General features: G+C 39.7%; 2 protein-coding genes across 2 annotated transcripts in view; one reads left to right on the top strand and one right to left on the bottom strand.

Annotated features, from left to right (window-relative positions):
• Window positions 1-15,990: 15,990 nt before the first annotated feature.
• On the top strand, window positions 15,991-18,460 carry Or1a (Odorant receptor 1a). The gene is made up of 3 exons (XM_064681079.1): window positions 15,991-16,499; window positions 17,733-18,339; window positions 18,401-18,460. Exons 1-3 carry the CDS (start codon window positions 15,991-15,993, stop codon window positions 18,458-18,460), a joined length of 1,176 nt encoding a protein of 391 aa, XP_064537149.1.
• Window positions 18,461-19,177: 717 nt separating this feature from the next.
• LOC135427432 (uncharacterized) overlaps window positions 19,178-22,021 on the bottom strand; it is a 28,874-nt gene continuing 26,030 nt past the window's right edge. Inside the window, exon 2 of the mRNA XM_064680952.1 lies at window positions 19,178-20,495. Within this exon, the coding sequence (XP_064537022.1) occupies window positions 19,546-20,495 (950 nt within the window). The 3' untranslated portion in view covers window positions 19,178-19,545. The remainder of the gene's footprint in view (window positions 20,496-22,021) is intronic.

Raw genomic sequence — 22,021 nt, 5'->3', positions numbered from 1 at the left:
AGGCAAGGTTTATGAATCGTCGATAATTAGAGTCAGTCAGATGGCTTGAAGACGCTTTGATTGCCGATCGTGAACCAATTAGTTATTTTAGTCTAGAATTAATTGGTGATCGACTGAACAGGGTGATCACAGCAAAGGGAAAACTGATAAACTACTCAAATAATAAATGACAGTGAAAAATTCCATCTAATTATATAATATATGGACAATAGTTATTCCCAAGAATTTAGAGGCTTGAAAGTAGTTTATATTACTATATTGTATTATATATTTTTATATTATTAAAATTTTGGAATTACTATATTACAATGTTTTTAATAAACTTATGTCGAAACAATTCAGAATACTGAATGTGGTTGATATATTATATTATATATTTTATTGTTTTTATTATTATATTTTTATATTGTCATTGTTATTATCATATACTTATTTCCCAAGAGTTAAGAAAACTAAAGGTAGTTAATAATATTAGACTATATTATATATTTGTATTAATAGATCATTACATTTATATATTATTTATATTATTAAAATAACCTAATTTACCAAAAATTCAGAATACTGAATTTAGTAAATATTATTTTAGAATAGTTTGATATTTTTTAATTATTATATAATTATTAAATGCTGGTTTTGGCGACGTTTCCATTTTCAATTATTATATTATATTCTCATTACATATATATTTTTTCCCCGAGGTATACAATTTTATATACTTCAAAATTGTCAGAAGCCTGTTAAATTGTTAAATAGAAAATAAACATTAGGATTATATATATATCATACAAAATTATTCTATTATTTTGCTACGTCTATTTTTAAAATTTATGCATTCTCTTAACTTCTGTATTATTTTAACAAGATTAAAAGAAAATTATTTGAGCATGATATAAAACTTGCAGATTTGTCTTCAGTTTAATATAAGACAGATTAAACCAATTCTCCTTTTACTCGCACCACGGTGCATAGCTATATTGAGAAATGTCCGATGCTTCTATGTAGCGAGTTTCGGGGATTGCTGTAGCGACGCTGTGGGCGTTCAATTGGCTTCATACACAATTCGCTTGGCCGCCCTCTAATCTTATCGCCTCAAATTGATCTTAGCGGCGGGCGCTTAAGTGGCCGTCGTTGTCTCAGCTGCTGTTGTTGTTGTTGTTGCTCTTAGAATCGCCAAATTTGGGTGCGCCATAGCGAACAATAGGGTAGGCAGCTACTCTACTTATGTGAATGTGTGTTTGTCCATGTGTGTGTGTGTGCTTGAGACTTATGTGGGGGGCTTACACTCCAATGAACCGAGCCCCGCAATCTCGGCTGTCGCTGGCTGCCCTGCCGCTTATCGTACATCAATCAATCACACTCGTCGACGCTGACAATCATTGGCCATTGGCTTATGGCATGAGCAAAATCTTATGAGCTCCCCCGCTCCACCGCCTTACGCTTACTGGCGCTCGGCCTCTCGACTCAATTAAACGTTAATGAAAACATATTTTAATGGCAATTGTTGGTAATTTGTTTGTTATTCGCTTGTCGTGTTTGATAAGTATTAATTTTTCATATCGATATCGCCGTCGTACATACATTAATATCTACTATACTATAAACATATGTGGATATACATTTTTTGGTTCTTTGATTGTTAGAATCGCTTGTGCGGGGGCCACAGCCTTGAGATCATCGATTGTTGTTTTTGTGTGCTTTTAATTGAACCCACTTGGCATATGGCCAGTATCTGCCTCTGTGTCCGTGTCCCTGTCGAACCGGATAAATCCGTTTAAAATACACAATTTGTACGGTATGTCCAAGTGATTGACTTGACTCAACTTTGATTGTATCTCACACTGTTCGCTTCTTTGTTTTGCCTATTCATTAAGTTAACGTTTGTTTTCTTTACCTAATCTCGGGCTGTATGTACTTGACTATGTTTCCATGTCGTTCCAATGTCTCTTTCTAACTGCCCCAGGCCCAACTGCTCACTCTCTCTCCCTCTCAGTCTGCTTACCTGCCTGGCCTGACATTTCACTGGATTGTCGCTTGAAAGTCAAGGTCGTCATAAGATCAATCGCTTATGGCTAGTCGACTGTCTATTTGGCTTCTAGCATTCATCGATCACTGATCAATGATCGCTGAGCTGATCAATGATCAGCTAGGAGCGCTATCGATGCCATGCGGCCATGTAACTGACATTTCGCTGACATTTGACAGCTCTGTGACAATCATAGGACATTTATTATAATGCATTTGTCAGTTGGCCACATTCCCCGATGGCGTCCAGTGCGACAACCGAATTGTTGTTGTCCATGTCCAACAGCAATTGCGCTGTTAAGTAGCTGATTCGAATGTCAAAATGGATAGCTTAAATCCAATCGATATTTGCTTTGACAATGATTACTGAAAAATTGAGAAAATATGTCTTAACAGATTACCCTATGATGAGTTGAACTGAGCGACACCGTAAAAAACGGTCTAAAATAGATGATTTGTATGTTAGTAAATATGAGTTTATCACAAATATTTAATATTAATATATTTGCAGTTGAAAATATAATATATGTATGTGTGTCCTATTTTTTGGTTACATGGTATTAGATTCAAAATGTATTCTATTTTATTTACGCGCAGTATACGATCTATGTTTTTATGACCACTTTTTTTAATACCTTCGTTCAGTATTCCTATAGTATTGTAACATATTTATAACTAATAATAATTTACACCTATTAAATTTCAGTATCACTCCAAGGAGTTTACTTGAACTCACTTAAACGTATTTCTATAATTACTTAATTAATCCTCCCTTTTACATGCTAACGTTAGTGACCAGTCTGTTAGGTTCATATTAAAATTGTTTGCAGCTAAAGTGCGAGTTCTACAGGCTTTTTTCTATCAACTCATTCGGGGTTTGTTTTATTTTAAACGAGCTCAGCTTACATGAAAATTCTGCAAGGATTTAAAAGCATTTAAATTTTAAACATGTGAAGAAAGCAACAGCAAGTAACAAGTCTTTCAGCTTCACATTTAACTTTTCAGACGGCCTTTTCAGTTTTGTTTCATTTCGAACGACTCCTTCAGCTTAACTGAAATCCTCAGCAAAGATACAGGAGCATTAACAAAGCAAGTGACCAGTCTTTCAGCTTCACACTGAACATTTCGGACGACTCTTTCAGGTAATGTTTTATTTCGAACGACTTCTTCAGCTTAAGTGACAATCCTAAAGGGATCAAGGATTTACAAAGCTAGTAGCCAGTCTGTCAGCTTCACGCTGAACTTTTCGTACGATTCTTTCGGGTTCTGTTTTATATCTAACGAGTTCTTCAGCTTTAATTGAACATCTCTGTAAGGATTAAGTAATTGACAAGCAAGTGTGAGTTAAGTCTATGTTAATTGATTTATCCTTTCTTTGCGAGGAATTCAAATAAACTTGATCAAATGAAGTTCCATGGAGTAGAATACCAATTTATTAGAATTTTGCTATTTAGTCGAATCTGTATAGATAGCGTGTGTAAGTCTGTAAGCACTGATATTTAATGATATTAACTTCTCCAGAATTGCACAGGGTTACTAAAGCTGAGCAGCCAAGCTTATAGTCAGATTTGCGGTTGAAAAATTCTTGAAATTAAAAAAAAAAACTAAAATAATTTGCGGCGCTAACAAATTTCCCATGGTTGAAGATCCAACAAAGCTGATCAATTTGAGGCGTGGAGTACGCTGTTGTTGTCGTGCTGGCATTGAGCGCAGCAAATGAAATTTTCTTTAGCTTTTTGTATAGCTATTGCGGATTCCCATTCATTGCTCAAACCTTGAACAAAAAATAATGAGGGAGGGCACAAAAAAGACAGAAATTAACAAAAAAGTCACAAGAAAAAAGGTCAATTTCTGCGCAATAAACATTGCACAAAACGTTTGCAACCGATGTGAACCGAGTGTGAACAAATCTGCAACTTCTTCATTGGCGAGTTTTGTTCGCCACATTGGAGAGTTGCTTGGTGTGGGTAGGCGGCGGGACTTTTGCCTAATAACCCATTTTGCCTATTAAATGTTGCCGCTGAGGAATGCAGCTGCTGGCGCGATCTTCGTTGCCAAGATTTTCAGCAAAATATTTTTTCCTGACATTTACGAAAAAGAAACAAAGTCTAAGACAGGCCCGGACTCGGGTAGCAGTCGAATATATATACATATATATATATATATATATATATATATGTTGTTGCTGCATTTGTTGTTGTGCTGTTGCAGCTGGTGTGGCAAGTGGTCGGCTTCGACTCCGACTCCAACTCCATCTCCGTGGCAAAGCCGTGCCCCGACCCGTCGCTGTGGTCGTCTTGTCCCATTTAACATTTTGGCACGGCGCAGCGCATCGAAGCCGCCTGCCATGTTGCTACATTGGCTGCGTTGAATTGATCGGCAACGGTGATTGGGGGCCCCCCTAACAAAGGTGCTTGCAGGGGGTGCTGGTTGGGAGGCTGTGGGGCGGAGGTGTCTTGCGACAAATGTTTCTATTGTAAAAATTGCGCCCTTTCACGTTTGCCGCAAATGTCAGTCCGTGGCAGCTGCTCAAATTAATTGCCACATGCCTCAAGCAGCCAGCAAGTTCCCCCCACACCCTCTTTTCTCTACAGCTGATGAGTTAATGCTGACCCAGCCAACCTATTCACATTTCGGCTACGAGCGGCAAAGATGACTTTGTATGGGTGCATGCCACACAAAGCCGCATTAAATTATAGGCATGCCATCAAAATTGCCATTCAGTGGCTCAGTGTGACTCAGTGGCTGGGTCGTCTTTTTTTTTAATATTTTTTTATTTGGGAGCTGCAACTGCAATAGCAACAGCAACAGCGACTGGGGCTGGGCCTGGGCTGCATCAGAAACCGCAGAAACGGTTGCGGCAACTTTGAGCGGCAACTGGAAGCTGTTCTATTGTTTTGTTTGCCTTTAGATTGGTTTTGGGTTTTGGTTTTTGGTTTTGGTTATTGTGGTTTGCTTGCTTTATGCGCTTCATGCAACATTAGTCAATGACACTTGCTGTTGTTGTGAGTGCTGCTTGCAACATCAGCTTGCGTCAAGATTATGTTTACCGAATTTGTGCAATGCCTCGTCAAATGATTCGGCAAACCCATTTCAGTTCATCAAAACTGTAAAAAAAAAAACAGCTTACACACAAAACCAATTTTGGTTACTATAATCCGACTAGGCCTTAAGCAGCATTGGATAAGAAGATAAAGAAGATAACATAACCCCACAAAAATACTCGCTAAACCTTATATAGGTAACACATATAATATTAACTGGCAGCCATTGCTAGTATGAACTTAGTATTTAGCTTCGTTTGAGGGAGACCCAGTCCATAGGCATAAATAGCTTGGGCTCCAATAGTAGCAATTATCTAACCATATTTGGTAGATGCCAATTTGAATTAAAGATTAAATCTATCCCGCCTTTTGTATGTGAAAATATGCACAGATTGCAATATTTTCAGTACAACAGACCATTGTACAGATAAATTAAATTTTTAGAGAACAGTTTTAAAAATATATGACAAGTCAGGGTTTGAAGAAAAGTCTGTGCTTAAGGTTGCGAAAAGTTAGCCAAACAAACCAAACCTCAAGCCAGGCAGCTGGTTCAAACCGTGAAACGAGCCACCTATTATATGTTTTTTTTTTGTATTTGGAATACTCTGCGTTAGCTTCGTCAACAAAACATATCCTTTATGATGAGCATAGATATGCATAAAACGCCAACCCTTCAGATTGCCTTTCAAATTTCAGCAACATAACTTTAAAACTTCTACTTAACACACACTAAACCCCAAATCGAAAGTTGTGTAAGTCAAGCGCCGTTTATTCCAACTGGCTTGCACATCAACAGCAACAACAGCAGCAACTGCAACATTATCGTGTTGTAACAGCAGCAACATCAGCAATAACTAATTAGCGGCAGCAACTGCTGCTGCGACATATTGCAAATGCAAATTAATAGCGCATTAGCGAAACGAAATCAAATGACAGGAAGTCTCGCTGATGTCATCGAAGAAATTCAATAATTGCAAATTGTGAAAAATTGCTAACCGGCAGCAGCAGCCGCAGCCGCAGCAGCAGCAACAACAACTGCGACGGCAGCAGTATGAGGGGCAGCTTACGCGTTTTTGGCCAACAGGAAATTTGTTTGGGGCATTGCAATGCAGTTAAGTGCAACACAGTCGCTTTCCTTCTCGTCTCTATTGGTGTTGTTGTTGCTGTTGTTGTTATTTGGGTTGACACATTTTGTCAATTGGCATGATTATGTTGTCGCTGCTTCGTTGTCTCTGGCTTGTTGCTGCTGCGGCTGCTGCTTGTTGCACTCATAACTAACGCAATTGAGTGGCCGGCAAGTGAAATTGTTTTCGCTTTCCAGTAAAAGCGTGCGACTTTTCTTTTTTTGGCCGTCGTGCGGCTTTTCTCAGCAACATTGATTTCCTCTTTCATGGCCGGTTAACGTTGCAATCGGCTCAGCTTCGTTCAGTGCCGCACCGCGTTGCGCCGCTTCAGTCCCAGCTTGCATTTGCAGTCGCATAAAATGTTTCCTGCTCCACAGCAAATCGTGAAGTTGTTGTTGTTATTGTCATTGCTTGTGTTGTTGTTGTTGTTGTTGCCAGTTGTTGTTATTTTGGGTACTATGCAAAATTGTCAACATTTACGAGTATTTTCTTTTTTTGTAGTTTTTCAATTTGCATGCCTCATGCGGCACATACAACGCCGCCAACAACATCATCCAGACAATTTCACTTTCGCTCTAGCTGAAAACTCTCACTAAGCCTGAAAGTTTCTATTTTAAATTGACAGCTGACGTGCTGTGCCTTGTCCTTTTATTTAAATATAATGAAAAAGAAAGTGCATGTCTTAAGTTGTGGGTAAAGTTATTACCATAAGAGAAATATTTAAATTGGAAAATAAGAAAAATGTAAGGCAAATTTGAGTTAAGACAAAGGGAAAAGAAATTAAGTGCTGTGCAATTCCAAGAAGACGCACTTAGAACAGGATGTGGGTAGCGCCTGTTAAGCTGACCATGACTGAGCTGTCACTCGAACCCCGACGAGCTGCTGCTGCTGCTGCTGCTGTTTGTCGGGCAGAGTATGCTGGTCATGAAGTGACAACTGATTAAAGCAATTCATTGCCACAGCTGACAGACAAGCAGACATATTTATTGTTTGCTTTATTCACGGCAAGTCCTTTGCCAGTCAACAATAAATAACAAGCGCAAAATCCCAACAATGTGCAAATATATGCAATATACATATATATATATGTATTTATATATATATAAGTACCAACGCGTAATTGTATGCATGAAGAAAGAGAAAAACTGCAAGCTCACATTGTAATTTAGATCATGGTTGATAAATTTTATGACACGAGCGCGCCCTATAAATTTATTTTTGCCGCCGCGGTTCATTTAAAAAAAAAAAAAAAAGTTCGTGTCTTAAGTCTTTCGTTTGCGAAACCCCCGAGAAGCTGATGTGTCAAAGTGTGTGCTAGTGTGTGCTTGTGTATGTGTGTGTGTGTGCCGCTGCTTTTAGCTCGTTAAACAACTCGAATCTTGACTCTCCATACTTGACGCTCGGCACTCACAGCTTTGTGTCTGGACTCTGCACTTTTGCAACTGGCAGCAATAAAGCACCGCGCATCTTCAATAAATTGACTGCAGCTGCCGACAGATAAAGCTGTAGAAATTATACAACAAAATCAATTGCATTTTGCTGCCGTCGTTTACGTTTTGCTGCTGCTCCTGCTGTTGTTGTCGTTGTTATTGTTGTTGCTGAATCTCTTTGAGGCTTTCGCTGTGTGCCGATGCCGACAGCTGCTGCGGCAGCGGCAGCAACGGCAACAGCGATGGACCGTGCAATAGTCTTATATAATAATTGACATGAGTAATCATCATAATCAACAGCATCATCGCCATCGTCATCATTATCAGCTGCGGCCATTGCAAACAATGAGCGCCGCCTGAATTTCCTATGCAGAGCCAAGCAAAATGTTGTTTGCATTATATCCCAAGTAGACAACTCCATGAAGATACGTGTGTATATATATATATATATATATACATAGACTATACATATATATGAATATGTATTTGGCATCTATTTCTTAGAACTTAACACTTGAGCAGAGGGTATTAACATAAAAGAATATACACAGAGCAAATTTTATTATGTTGCTGATTATTTTTACTGTAGTATGGAATTTGATTTTATTAAGATTTTGTTGTTTGATTTCAATATGAAACGAGAAAATAAGGATATCATCGGTACCCGAAGATTAAATACCCTTGTACCCATTTGGCTTCTGGTTTTCCAAATATTTTAAAATAGTGAAGCTCGTAAATGCTGAGTTTGTTAAAAATATTTTGTAAAATAGAATATTTTGACATACAAAAACTCATATTTCGTTCGACAAAAAAGTTGTTCATACAAGAACCTACTTTTCGAGCGATCGTTCCCTTGGCAGCTATATGATATCATAGTCCGATTCGGCATTTCCGGCGTTTCCGACATATGTACTGCCTGCGACAAAAAGTCGAAACTATGTAAAGTTTCAAGACGACAACTTTACAACTGAGAGATTAGTTCGCATATAAACAGACAGACAGACGGACGGACAAACGGACATGGCTATATCAACTCAGCCGTTAATGCTGATAAAGAAAATATATACTTTATAGGCTCAGAGATATTTTCTTCTATGCGTTACACATTTCATGAGAAACTTATAATACCATCTACAAGGTTATAAAATGTGCAGCATACACTTCTCTGGCTTTGTTTAAACATACTGATAGGGCTTGAAGCGCAAACAATTATAGAGTATATGCAGAATTCGACTTGACAAACACAAACACAAACACGAGTTGGTCTGCTGTCACTTGTAGCATGCTCTCAATCAAAGCAAGAGCTGGCTGCCTGTCAGCATTGTTGTTGCTGCTGTTGCTGCAGCAGGGGTATTCTTTGTACTTGCTGGTCCGATCGCTGCACTGCGGGCGATTGCCTTTGTGTCGTCCGTTACGAGTATTATACATATTCATATTGATATTCATATTCATGCGCATATTTATAGCATTTGCTCAAGTTCCTGCAGTTGTTAGGGAGCTGCATGACCTGTCATAAAAAGCGTTTTCTGCATGCGTGTGGCATGTGGCACTCTGAGCGCTGACACAGCCGCATTTGGTCTTTGGCACAGCGGTTGCATAATTAACACGGCAGAGGCAGCCAGTACAAACAGTTAAGCAGAAAAAAAAATATTCAGCTGGCTAAGCACTTTCAATCAAAAACAAAAGACTTGGGCCACGAACTTTGGCATGCCACGCGCTCTGTCTCTAACTCTAGCGCAGACTGAGTGATTGAGTGACTGACAGTTTATCAATACTAGGCCTGAATCCGAGTAGTTGCCATTGCTGCAGTTCTGCGCTAATTGTGCGCAACGGCCGAGCTGGCAGCTTGTGAGCGCGAGTTTATCTACTGAACATCTGTTGCATCTGCGGCATCTGCAATCGATGGCAGAAAACGTTCGAAAAACAAATACAGATAAATGTACAATTCCAATTGCAACTAAAGCAAAGAAGCAGTAACAACAACAAATGGCGGCCATTGCCTTTGTAAAAATAACAATAAGAATGTGTTGCAATTGAAAATAATTGTTTATGCTTGGCATTAAAATCATTTACAAAGCGACAAACGCAAACAACGCAAACAGCAGCAGCAAAAGGAACAACGAACAACGAACTACAACAACAACGGCAACAACATTTGAATTTGCTAGTTTTTTATTGTTGTTGTTGCTGAAATTTTCAAGTTTCCAGTATAACATTGACAGTTGGCAAAGAGGAAACATGCAAAAGTTAAACGAGAACAGCATCAGCAACAGAAACAACAACAGCCGCAAACAGCGAACGGTAGCCCAGCAATAGCAAATCGACAACAACACTTTAAACAGCTTCACATACCCTCTAAATAAGCTACATGCACTTGCCTTAGCTTCTTTATCTTTCAGCTACCAATTGAAAGTTACCAATGTAATGTGTCTTTTTTTATAATTTTGGTTATCACGAACTAAAAATATCGTTGGACCTTCCGATTTAAGATATTTTCCCAATCAAATATTTTTGTTTATCATGAAGCCATATTTACATCGAACCGATTCGAACCCGGAATTTCAAATTATATATATTGCAACATAAGTTAGCCAAAAAAAAAAGGTTCTGTTCAAAGTAAAAAACAGTTTCGAGAAAATCTCTTCTGCATATTAAAATAACAAATAATAAATTATAAATAATAAATTATAAACAATTAATAATATATAATAAATAATGCATAATGAATAATGAGTAGGGAATAATGAATGATGAACAATACAAATTAAATAATACAAAAAATTAGATAATAATAAATAATAAACACTTATAAACAAATAAAAAATATATAATAAATAAATTATAAATAAATAATAAGTTATACTTAAAAAAAAAATAAATAAAAATAACTGCATAAATAACTTGGGCTCCAACTATTTGATTTAATTACACATATTTAGTAACTGGCAATTTTGTGTAAAGAATAAATTCAGGCCACATCTTAGACACAAGCTGCATACGGCTTGCGATATTTTCAGTACAACGTATAATTGTACATTAATATTGAATTATTGTTATGTACATTTTAAGAAATATATAACACATCAAGTCGAAAACCGTGAATCGAACCAACAATTTCTTTTTTACTTGACTAGTGCTTGTGCTTACAAAAGGGTGTCTGCAGTTCGTTTACAATTAGTTAGTTGATTTTGTAGTCATTGTTGTTGTTCTTGTTGGGTAATAATGTCACAGCAATCATTTGTTAAGCGTTGTTCAAATGCACAGCACAAATCTTGCTTCGCTGAGCCCACGATGACAATGATGGGGATGACGATTGTGGATTGACTATGACGATGACGACCGAGACGAAGACGTTGCCGACTTAAACTGTGACTACGTCAACGATTCGGGATGATGAGCACGCTGACAATTCGGCGTGTTTTTGTTTTGCCAGCAAGTGATTGTTCACAATTTATTTGCATTAGTTGGCAACAAACTGTGGGCTATGTTAAATATGTCTGCTGCCAGGGTAGCCCATCACAATGTCTACTGCGACTGTGAAAGGCTTAAATACGAAGATAAATACAAAAAATCAAAAACAAAAACCAGCTAAGACAAAATAAAAGCAGCTTGGAGGCGCCTAAACAAACAGAAGCCGCTGCCAACAAAGTCGCCTTGAGCCTCGCTCGTTGAGACATTTCAATATTTACCTGAGAGCAGCACCTCTCGCATTTACATTTTTAAGCTGTTGATATCAGTGCGCCAAATGCCTCTAAGAAGCTTTATTTACTGCCAGTTAAAACATGGAGAAGCGATCCGGAGCTCACTGCACAGCCAACTGGGAGGTCTTGCAGCTGCAACTAAATATCTAGTAGGGGGAATGTTTATTTACATTAAGGCTTTCAAATGAGATAATTGACATAATTATTTTGATGAAATGTGAAATTGAGATCCTCGCCTTTTCACATTAATGTGAAGCTAAGAGTTAGTTGATATTTCAGAAGGTAGTTCGATATTCCTATCAAAATTATTGGGTTTTGATCGCCATAAACAGAACTGAGAACAAAAAAAAAAACAATTGAAAATGTGAAGAGTTGCTGTTAACTTTGACAGGAACATACCTTAACAGGCAGATATACAAATAAACCTTCGTCTTATATATTATGTATAATATATATATTTTATGAAAATAATTAATAACAATATTATTAACAAGCTATTTAAAGGAATTCACGTGCCATTATTAAATTGACCTTCGAAACTTATTTAAAACACAAGAACTTGGTGAATTTTGAGTAATGAATTCTGTTCTGGCAACAACTTAGATTGTGAATTCCTGTCAAAGACTTGAAATGCGTGCGTATGATATTGATATATTTTGCAGTGCGAACCAGCTAATGATGCATGACATACTTAGGAGACCAGCAGATACAAAGTAAATGCTGCAGTTGAGGCAGTTAATGGCGGTAATCACAAAAATAATTAGCCAAATTTTCAGCGTGTCTCAATAGCTATTAACCGCAGAACATTCAAATGGAGTTGACTGTCAACACGTTTTTTTTCTTTATATATAGTATACTGCGAGTACAACAAAGATATACGAGCAGCAGTATGGAGTCCAGTTAGATATCCACCCACAGATTCTGTCACTCATGATGTCGGGCCTGTCGCCTTAATGAGCGTTTAAATGCCAAATTAATGCCAACCGAGCCAGCCAACGGAGGCCCTTGGCCGCACCGGGGACCGTGACTCAAATGCTGTTTATACTTACTTTGGGGTCGACTGTATCTGTTGTAAGTTTCTGATTCGGTTTTTGGTTTCGGTCTGGTTCCATGTGGGCGACAAAATCTGCACTATTTGGTGGGCTGCCTTTTTACCTTGTTGACTCTTTGGCTGCTTGTAACTGGCAAAGAGTTTCGTTTTCTTTGGCCGATCTTGGTTCTTTCGTGTCAAGTGGCCATAGTTTCTTGCCATAATTTTGTTTTCATTAACAATAAATTTCAATTAAGCGCACGATTTGGATATTAATAAAGTTTTCAACGGCACGAAAGGCAAATAACCAAAAGCAAAAGCACACCAAGGGGTGTACATATGTGTGTGTGTGCGCGCGCGTGTGTGTGTGTGTGTGAAGCATGTAAACCTTTTTTTTGGAGCTTGCCCAAAGTGCTTGTCAGCTGTTGCTGTAACTGCGCATTATTATATAGCCTTTGTCTATGTTTGTGCTTGTGTCTCTGTCTGTGTGTGATTGAATTTCAGTTGCGCTTGGCCTAAAGCTGAGCTTTTGCTGTTGAAGTTTATTAGCCAACAGCGCGAATTTTCATGCAGCTGACTGCCGAGTGGGTGTTCGAGTTGCGCGTTCTGTTGAGTTGTTACCAAACTGGCGAACAACAAGTAACAGACAACCCGACAACCCTATGCCACAAAAAATTTGTTATTTTTGGCTTAGCAAGGCGCGTTGACAAATGCTCGCCACAAGGTAACATGCAAAACGGTTTTTCAAGAGCTGCCAAAAACAAAAACCAATGAAACAAATCACATTAAAAAAATACGAGTAAGAACTTTGGCGTGAAACAAACTCGAGGCAATTGAACGTTCACAGTGCAGTTGTAGCTGTGTAGGCGGGAGTGGGGGATTGGGTGTGGCATATATATCCGAATACTTCGGGGTTCTATTTTAAATTGCATAAACAGTTTGCTAGATATTTCAAGGATCATTGCCCAAGTCCTAATATGCTCTTCGTTCCACTAAAAACAGAGTATACCAACTATATTTTGGTAAATTCAGAGCGAGGGGAGTCGGAGGAGGGTCGGGCGTACAGCCCAAACAGATGCCAATCCAAGACCAAGATTAAGTGCAATTAAGTTAATAGGAAACGAGCACTTGAGAACAGTTCTTAAACGCTCGAGACGTCAATACAAAACAGCTTGCTTGTGCACGAGTCTAAAACAAAGCATTTATTTGACGACAAATTTGTTGTAAATGCCAAAAAAATAAAAAACAAAATACTTCAGCTGTAAGTGATATCGATTGAAATTGGCTGCAACAAATTGATACAAATCGAACCGCAGCAGAAAAAAATGCCACGAAAAATGCTGGTTTAAAAGCCAGCAATCAATAAGCTATTAAAGACAACAATAATAATAATAATAATAATAACAAGCACAATGACAACTAGTTAAATTCAGGCTGCAGCTCGAACGGAACTGTTCTCATGTTGAACTAATTATGATGAAAAGCCCCATTAAAAAGTCGTCTTTCAGGTGATTGGCTGTTTATCAAATGCGCACCTAGTTCATTAACAATCTGGCTAATTAGAATGTATTGGACATATTTATAAAGGCCCGCGCCGGTTTCAAGAGCCAGTGTGCACGTGTCGTATGGGTTATATCCAGATGTTCGTATATTAAGTATACGCAGCATTGACCTCTGGTCGAGTTTTGGGTACGGTCCGATTTAAATTGGTATTGGAACGAGTTTGATGTTTTCCCACGACAAAATGGGCGGCAATGCGAGTAATTGAATTTCTGTACAATGCAAGCTTAGCAAGACTTTTAATTAGTTTCCAACTGGCAGTTGGTTAATTAAAATCACAAAGCCACAAAACTGATCGCATGCGCACACCCAACTACAGCGTTGACGGGAAAGCCAAGCTTATCGCGATCTATAAATACTCGCATAGTACGCAACTAGTGTGTGCTTGATTGCCCCCCTCCTCGCCCATAGGCCACACCACTTTGTAAATGTGTGCCTGAGTCTGAGTTTAAGTCTGGGTCTGGGTCTGGGCCTGGGCCTGACACTCGAGCAGTCTGTACATAAATGTATATAAATAAACGTGTGTATGTGTGCATAGAAAAAGGTGAGGCCGTAAATTAAGTGCCAGCCTCCAAATGTCAAAACATATGCCAAAGTCGGACACCAAGTCGGGAATTCTGCGACTGTCGATAGATACAATAAAAAAATAACCCACAAAAAATAAATATATATATAAAAAGCAGGCCCACATGTAATAAGAACCGCTAGCGGACAATGACCATGACTGAGACAGCAGCAAAAGCAGTAGCAGTCACAGTTCCAGTTACAGTTGCAGTTACAGTTGCTGTTACTTTTGGCCAAGCTGTTGTAAGCCATTAAGTCGCACGCCTGTTTGACTAACGAATCTTGCAGTTGTCCACAGTGGTGCAAGAGAAATTCAAGCATTATGCAAATAATGCGCAAAGCGCATGGCTTAAAAAGGAACATAATCAAAAAATTAATAAAAATATTACACATTAAATTTGCATCTGCCCAACAGATCTAATCGTTCGATGGCTTTAGTGTCAGCAAGCAGATCCTCAGGCAAAAAAAATATAACCTAGTCCGGTCTTAACAAGATGAAACAAAGCTACTTAAAACCAAAAGCTATTGTTAAACTATGAACCCTCCGATATTCACTCTGATAAAAGTTGCTAATCAACAGTAACAACATTCATATAGTAATAAAAATAAATACATTGAAAACAACAAATAGCAAATCTTAAAACTAAAAGCCTAATCGGATTACAAATATTTCCTATATTATCAGCGACACGATGAAGGTATATTATTCGCCTATAATTGTTGGCTTCTTTGCGTTAAACTTGCTTAGATGCTACTTTTTTTTTACTATTTATAATTGATAATATTTAATTTTTTGGCATTTGGCAACATTTTCGAGCTCAATAAGATATAAACTTCAAAATTGGTTTGAAGCTCAAATTTGAAGAGTATTTCTGCTGTTAGGCTGAGTATATACAATAAGGCTCTCACAACGGACACTCCTATTAGGATGCTATCCCTCTTGAGCGGACACGGTAGCTCAGATCATTATGATCCAGGCCATAACGATTTCCTCTCCACTATGCGTCAAATTCTCTTGGGCGGATTTAAATTACTCTGTTTGATCACGAAGAGTTTTCCTTGTATATCCATATTTTACATTGTAATTGGCATAATTTTATTAGCCGCATTGGCAGCTGGCAACGGAGAACTCACATAACCCAAACGTATTTGGTTGAAAGTCGCAGAGCATTTGCAAAATTGTATTCGGCTAACAGCGATATTGGCCCACTGTGCCAAACAGGTGCCTGCTTGTCTTGTCAGTAGGTGTGGACTTGGACCCGCACCCCGGGCGTATAATTAAATCATTTGCCATAAAGTTTTACTTAGCCAAGTTTTGTGGGCTTGTGTCAACTGCTGCTCTAATGAAGACCGACAAATTAACATTTTATGTATAAGGCCAATTAGGCGACACACTCGAAAACTAATTTAAAGCGTCCACACCCCCATATTATGTTTGTCGTGGATGCAACAAAAAGTAACCGTCTGTATTCCCAGCTGCTTGCGGCCAGTTCCGCTTCAGTTGGCATCGGGATGTCTAAGCTGCTGGAGGCCTGTTTAACTGATTTGTGGACGCAACGCTTCACCTTTGCCCGCATGGGCCTGGAGCTACAACCAGATCGCCAAGTGCTACGTTCGCCGCTCACCTATATCGTCATGGTGCTTGCCACCAGCTTTGAGCTGTGCACCGTTTGCGCCTACATCGTGCTGCATCGCAGCGATATTGTGCTCTGCTCGGAGGCGCTGATGCACGGTGTCCAGATGATCTCCTCGCTGCTGAAGATGACCATCTTTGTGTGCAAGTGCCCAGAGCTGGTGTCTCTCATTGTCGCCCTGCAGGCGTCCTTTCGCCGCTCCACCGCCAACGCAGCTGAGCTACGCATTTGGCAATTGCAGAATCGTCGCGGCCAGCTCTGCTCGGCCATATATTTCCTACTGTGTGCCGGCACCAGCGTCTCCTTTCTGCTGATGCCGCTCGCGTCAACCGCACTGCATTACTATCGAACTGGCCAGTTTGTGCCCGTCAGCTCGTTTCGTGTTGCGTAAGTGACCATCACAGAAGCGCAATAACTATATAAGTCAGGAGAAGCGTTAAAGTCGGGTTGCTTTAAAGCTGTTAAAACTTCCATCTGTACAGATCTTTGCTAAGAAGACGCTAATTCATGAGTGTGCCTACGAGTGAAACTTGCTTTAGCTGCTCTATATAGCGAACTGATCCTATGAAATTTGAAAGTAATATAATAATTATTTCATGAAGATTCAGAGCTGAGGAAAAATAGGTAGGCGGTTGGACCTGTAGGTAGGCGGTTGGACCTGTCTATATTAACATTGGCTGTTGTTGTTGATCTTGAAATGCTATATAGATTTGGCTTTATTTAAGTTAAAAGAAGGTTGGGCTAGATTTTAGAGGCTTCAGACACTAAATAACTTAGTTAATATTTAATCTTTAAATAGTCAAATTATGACTTATTATTGACTTACAATAAGCCTAAAGTATTGTCGAATTCTGCCTAGAAATGCGTGGCCCAAAATGTAGTCCAAATTTGAACTCATATATAATCTAATTTTCCCACATAATATGGGAATTAAAATTTCCCAACATTTTAGACACATTTTCAGCCAAAAGTTAAACTGCGATTAGCTTAATTCTTATTCTAATTTATTTTTATTATTTATTTAATTTTATTGAATTCGCCTAATAATACGGTTTTAAATATCTCATAAAATATACTCTATTCTTGCCTAGATATTAGAAAATATGTAGCTCAAATGTTATCCATATGTGGTCTCTATTTTTTTCAGAAAATATGGGACTTTTTATTACCTAGCGTAAAGTTAAACCAAGATCAGCTAAATGCTTATTTGAATTTATTTATTATTACTGAATTTGCCTTATTCCTGTTATATAGTCCATTTCTGCCAACTCTAAGTATAATCCATATGTGTACTTTATTTTTCCCAGAATATATGGAAATATATATTACCCATTATTATAGGCATAGTCTTGGTCAGAAGGCTATCCACTTTTTAGGCATAGTTTTAGCCAACAGTTAAGTTCCGATTAGCTAAAATCTTATTCCAATTTACTTAATTATTTATTTATTATTGTTGAATTGTATATGGTGTGAAAAACTTCAATGCTCCGCTTAAGCTCTGCATCCTTCTTGGGCTCGCGGCTATCTTATTTACCTAGCTACCGCAGACAGTCGCCCTTAGTTGTATATCTCGCTGTTGGGCACTTGCCGATCACCTCGATCTATCTCAATCTTTCCTAGGTTGCCCTATGACGTCACGCAGCCGGCCATCTATTTGCTGGACTGCTGTTTGATGGTGCTTGTGTTGACCTTCTTCTGCTGCTCCACTACCGGCGTGGACACGCTCTACGGCTGGTTCGTCTTTGGCCTGACGGCGAACTATCGTCGCCTCGTGTTGAAGCTGCAGCACGATCTGCTGCAGGCTCCAGCTAACCGGAAGCTGGAGCGTTGTCTGGCACAGCTTTTTAGACAACATGCCCAACTGTTGGAGCTGGTGGCTCGCTTCGATGTGGCCTTTCGGGACATTGCCTGCGTGGAGGTGCTCTTAATCTGCGTGCTCTACTGCTCCGTGATCTGTCAGTACATAATGCCGCACACCAACCAGAACTTTGCCTTTCTCGGCTTCTTCTCGCTGGTGGTCAGCACACAGCTGTGCATTTATGGCTTCGGCGCTGAGCAGGTGCGTCATGAGGGTGAACAGTTTGCCCATCGACTCTATCAGCTTGTGCCCTGGCATCAATTGACGCCACGGCAGCGCCGACTGCTGCTGCTGCCGCTGCAGCGTGCCCAGAAGGAGACGCAACTGGGCGCCTACTTCTTTGTGCTCGGTCGGCCTTTATTGGTGTGGGTGAGTGAGTGGCCTTGCCAGTAATTGCTGAGCTATTATCAAATCTGCTTTGTATTTGTAGATTTTTCGCACAGCAGGTTCTTTTACCACGCTGCTAAATACGCTTCGCGCACAAAATTAAACTTTCTTGGGAAAATCTCTTACATATTTTTTATTGTTCTTCAGCTATTCTCACTTATTTATTTTATTTATTTTTCAATCGTTATAACACGATTTCCCTTAGCTTCATGGGAAAAATAATTTTATTAAATAATATGCTACTTTTATTATGTCAATAAGAATTGATGCACATCAACATTGTTTAATTATAATCTGCAGAAAAAGTTCCTTCTAATTTAAATGCCTGTTTATTTCATTTTAAAAATAAATTAAACAGTCTGACATTTCCAACTTTTTTTGTTCTGACTATAAAAACATTTGTTGAAAATTTGTTGGGCACATTTTTGTCCAGATTTTGTTTGAATAGGTTTTTTTTTAACAATCGTTAAGTATATCGCATTTCCATCATATGTTCTATCCCACGAACTTTATTGTTTCCAAATAGTTTGATATTCTTCCTATGTCAAACACTTAAAATTCAACCCGAATGAATCAATTATTATTGTTGTATCACTTGGTTAAATAATTGTACGCGATTTGATATTTTGTTTTTAATCTTTATTATTAAAATTACAATTAAGAGCTGGTTTCTCATTTTATGTACACACACAATACAAATACAAGTACAATTATGTTTAATTAAACAAAAAATAATTAAGTAATCGATACGCATCATAAAATACGATTAAACACATAAAAATACAAATACGAATACAAATACAAATACGAATAGGCTACGGGCTATAATTAAGTACAATTAACAATTATGTAACACGAATTGTGAGACAAGTAAACAGATACAAAAAAATTACAATAATAATAGCTATAATAATGTTTAAAATAATAATAATAATAATAAGTACACACAACTAACGGAACTATTGTAAACCATAAGTGTTGTGAAGGGGGACGGGTGGCAGGGGCGTGGAGAGGGAGGGGCTTGCAGCAGGCGTGCGCGCGGGGCAAGTGTGCAAATTTGTGTGAGAGTCCGGCGAAAAGGTATCTAAAGTTGGAATTTTATCTTTGCTCAAAATAAATATATAAAAAAAACCATTAAATTTCGCAGCTAAAACTCGCTCCCAGCTGGATGTGGGCCCAACCTGGCGCTTAGCTCAGTGCCAGCAGCGGCTCCAGCTCCAGATCCTTGCTAATTGTCTTTTTCTTATACTTCTTTTGGAGCTTCGTTTTGGATAGCTTGGATTTGGATTTGCTGGGCTGTTGCTTCTTGAGCGCCGCCTCCTCGAGCGCCTTCTCGCGATCTAGAAGCTCCAGCTGCTCAAATATGTTCTTCGGATGTGGATGGGTGCTCGGCTTGGTCGCATTCTTGGCCGCATAGACGACCACAAACTGTGAGAAGGCCGAATCTGCGGGCGTATTAATGTCAGCAAAGTCACGGAAGTTGGCGAACTGCTCCTCGGGATATGTATATTTCTGGATGAACGCCTCGCTGGGACGACCATGGCCATTGTTGGCATCGCCATAGATGTAGTCACTGTTGTCCTCTGGATGGTAGGGCATCTCCTCCTCCGGATAGAAGGTGCCGCCACGCAGCACACCAAAATCACCGCTGCCCAGAATGGCTGCATCAAAGCCGCGCTGCTGCTGCTGCTGGGCTGGCGGCAAGAGCGGCAGTTGCAGCGGCGAGTTGTCGCCAACGGGACCAGCGGGACCGGCGAAATAGGGACGCGAGTGGCCCAATGGCGGCGCCTCATGGTAGAAAGGCGGATAGAAGTTCTGCGCCGCCTGGCTGTGCGAGTCCGCACCGGGACCGGGCGTTACATCGGCCCGCGAGATCAGCTGTGTGTTCGGATTGGCAATGGGACGGAACTGTTCCTGCTGCACTGGCACCGCGGCCGACACTGGCTGCAAAGCTGCCTGAAAGTGGCGACTCTGAGCGGGCGTGGCAGCAACTGCCCGATGATGTGGCTGCTGCTGCTGCTGCAGCTGTGTTGTGGGCGGCATATGGAAGTGCTGCTGCTCATGGGATCGCAGCACAGTTATGGGCGTAAAGTCATTCGGTTCCATCAGCATGTCGGTGTCTTCCTCTGGAAACTCAGCTGCAAGAGAAGAAAGAGAGAGAGGGAGAGATCAGTGAGATGAATAGACAGCAAAAACGAAATGCATCTTCCGGCAGGCGAACTAACGTCTGCTTGACGGCTCTTCGATGGGCCCCTCAAGCTAGCGGGCTTCCACTCGAAGATCGACTTCAGCATCGAGTGGCTCGTCGTCTAAGCAAGCAGCTCTTCTTTGTTTGCCCCGTCATTGTTAAGTGGCGAAATGTGTGGGTTGATGACGACAGCAAAATGTGTTGAGAAGCAAGCGAAAGCTCCAACATTTTCGGAGGCTCTTCAGCCATTTCTGACCCTTCAAAAAAATCCCGGAAATTGAAAGTGCGTTCAAAGCGGCAGTTCGCTTGCAGATCCAAGATAATTACACAATATTGTTGATGCTTAAAAACGTGTACTTCGGAAAGCAGCTCACTTTTCGCATACTAAAATATTGCACTAGCTGAAATTCTCACTTACAAGCCGCCGAAAAGTAAGGACTAGAAATTGATTGAAGGAATCTATGATATTCTTGCTATTCTCTGTATAACTATTAATTACAGTATATCTTGCTTCCTATTGGTCTATTGGTTGACGCTGCCCCACATGTTGCATGCTTGCTTGCAACATACCAAAACGTTGCATGCAGCACATCAAATGCAAAATTCTTAAAGCAGCAAATATTTTTGTCATATCACAGCTGGCACATCGAAGCACTGAATTGTTGTGCGGCACCGCTCGTGCCGCCACTCGTTGCGCGGCTCAATTACATTCAGTGCTTCAGTGGCTGGGCTCAAATTTGTAGCTATTGTTGTTGTTGTCGGTTGTTGTTATTGTTATTGTTAGCTGCCGTTGACCAGTCAAATGTCGTCTCGATAAAAGTCGATAATAATGTAAGCAGCTGGCAGCTGGCATAAATTTTGTTCTAGCCATGTTGCCTGTCAGATAGCCGAGCAAAACCGACCAATCCAGCGAGCCTCCGACCCTCCCACTGTCTATGGCCGCATGCATGGCTCCAAGCCGCGCCCCCCGGGGCCCACCAACTGCCACCTACCCAGCACGAGCCGCCTTTCATATGGGCAGTTGTTGTTGGCTGCTTGTCTGTGGCTTTATTTCAACATGAATTCGGATTTTCACTGCATGCAATGCTAACGGTATTTTTCTAGCCTTTTTCCATATATTTTTTTTGTTTTAAGCATTTCATACCCTGTTGAAAATGGGTAAATCAGGGTATTTTGGTTTTCTGTTTCCTTTTAAATAAATATTAATAAATATAGCCTATAATTCATTAGAGCCAAGTCGTCTGTCTACCTGCCTGTCCGTCCGTCTGTATGTATCAATCCTTTAAAGCTAAAGACTTTTAACTATCGATAAATTGCACGAAATCGATAAAAACCAATTTGCAGCCAGATTTTTGGATAATTTATAGAAGCTTATAAGAGCCAGCCGAGTGTGTTTAGGTGCTTTAGGAGCATTTATTTTGTGTTCGATACAGGGTATCTCTTAGTCGATTTTCATTTAGAGTTTTCAATCATGTA

Source organism: Drosophila montana, unplaced genomic scaffold, assembly GCF_035044405.1.
Source record: "Drosophila montana isolate Dmon_TW-CO22-7 unplaced genomic scaffold, ASM3504440v1 contig_2178_1, whole genome shotgun sequence".
NCBI classification, from domain to species: domain Eukaryota; kingdom Metazoa; phylum Arthropoda; class Insecta; order Diptera; family Drosophilidae; genus Drosophila; species Drosophila montana.
This window is presented reverse-complemented; position numbering and strand designations above follow the sequence as displayed.

What these genes read in the sequence shown, in the direction of transcription:
- Or1a (XM_064681079.1), top strand. Translation starts at nt 15,991, where the DNA reads ATGTCTAAGCTGCTGGAGGCCTGTTTAACTGATTTGTGGACGCAACGC. An exon ending in GTCAGCTCGTTTCGTGTTGC is followed by an intron (nt 16,500 to 17,732) that starts GTAAGTGACCAT and finishes AATCTTTCCTAG; the next exon opens with GTTGCCCTATGACGTCACGC. An exon ending in GTCGGCCTTTATTGGTGTGG is followed by an intron (nt 18,340 to 18,400) that starts GTGAGTGAGTGG and finishes TTGTATTTGTAG; the next exon opens with ATTTTTCGCACAGCAGGTTC.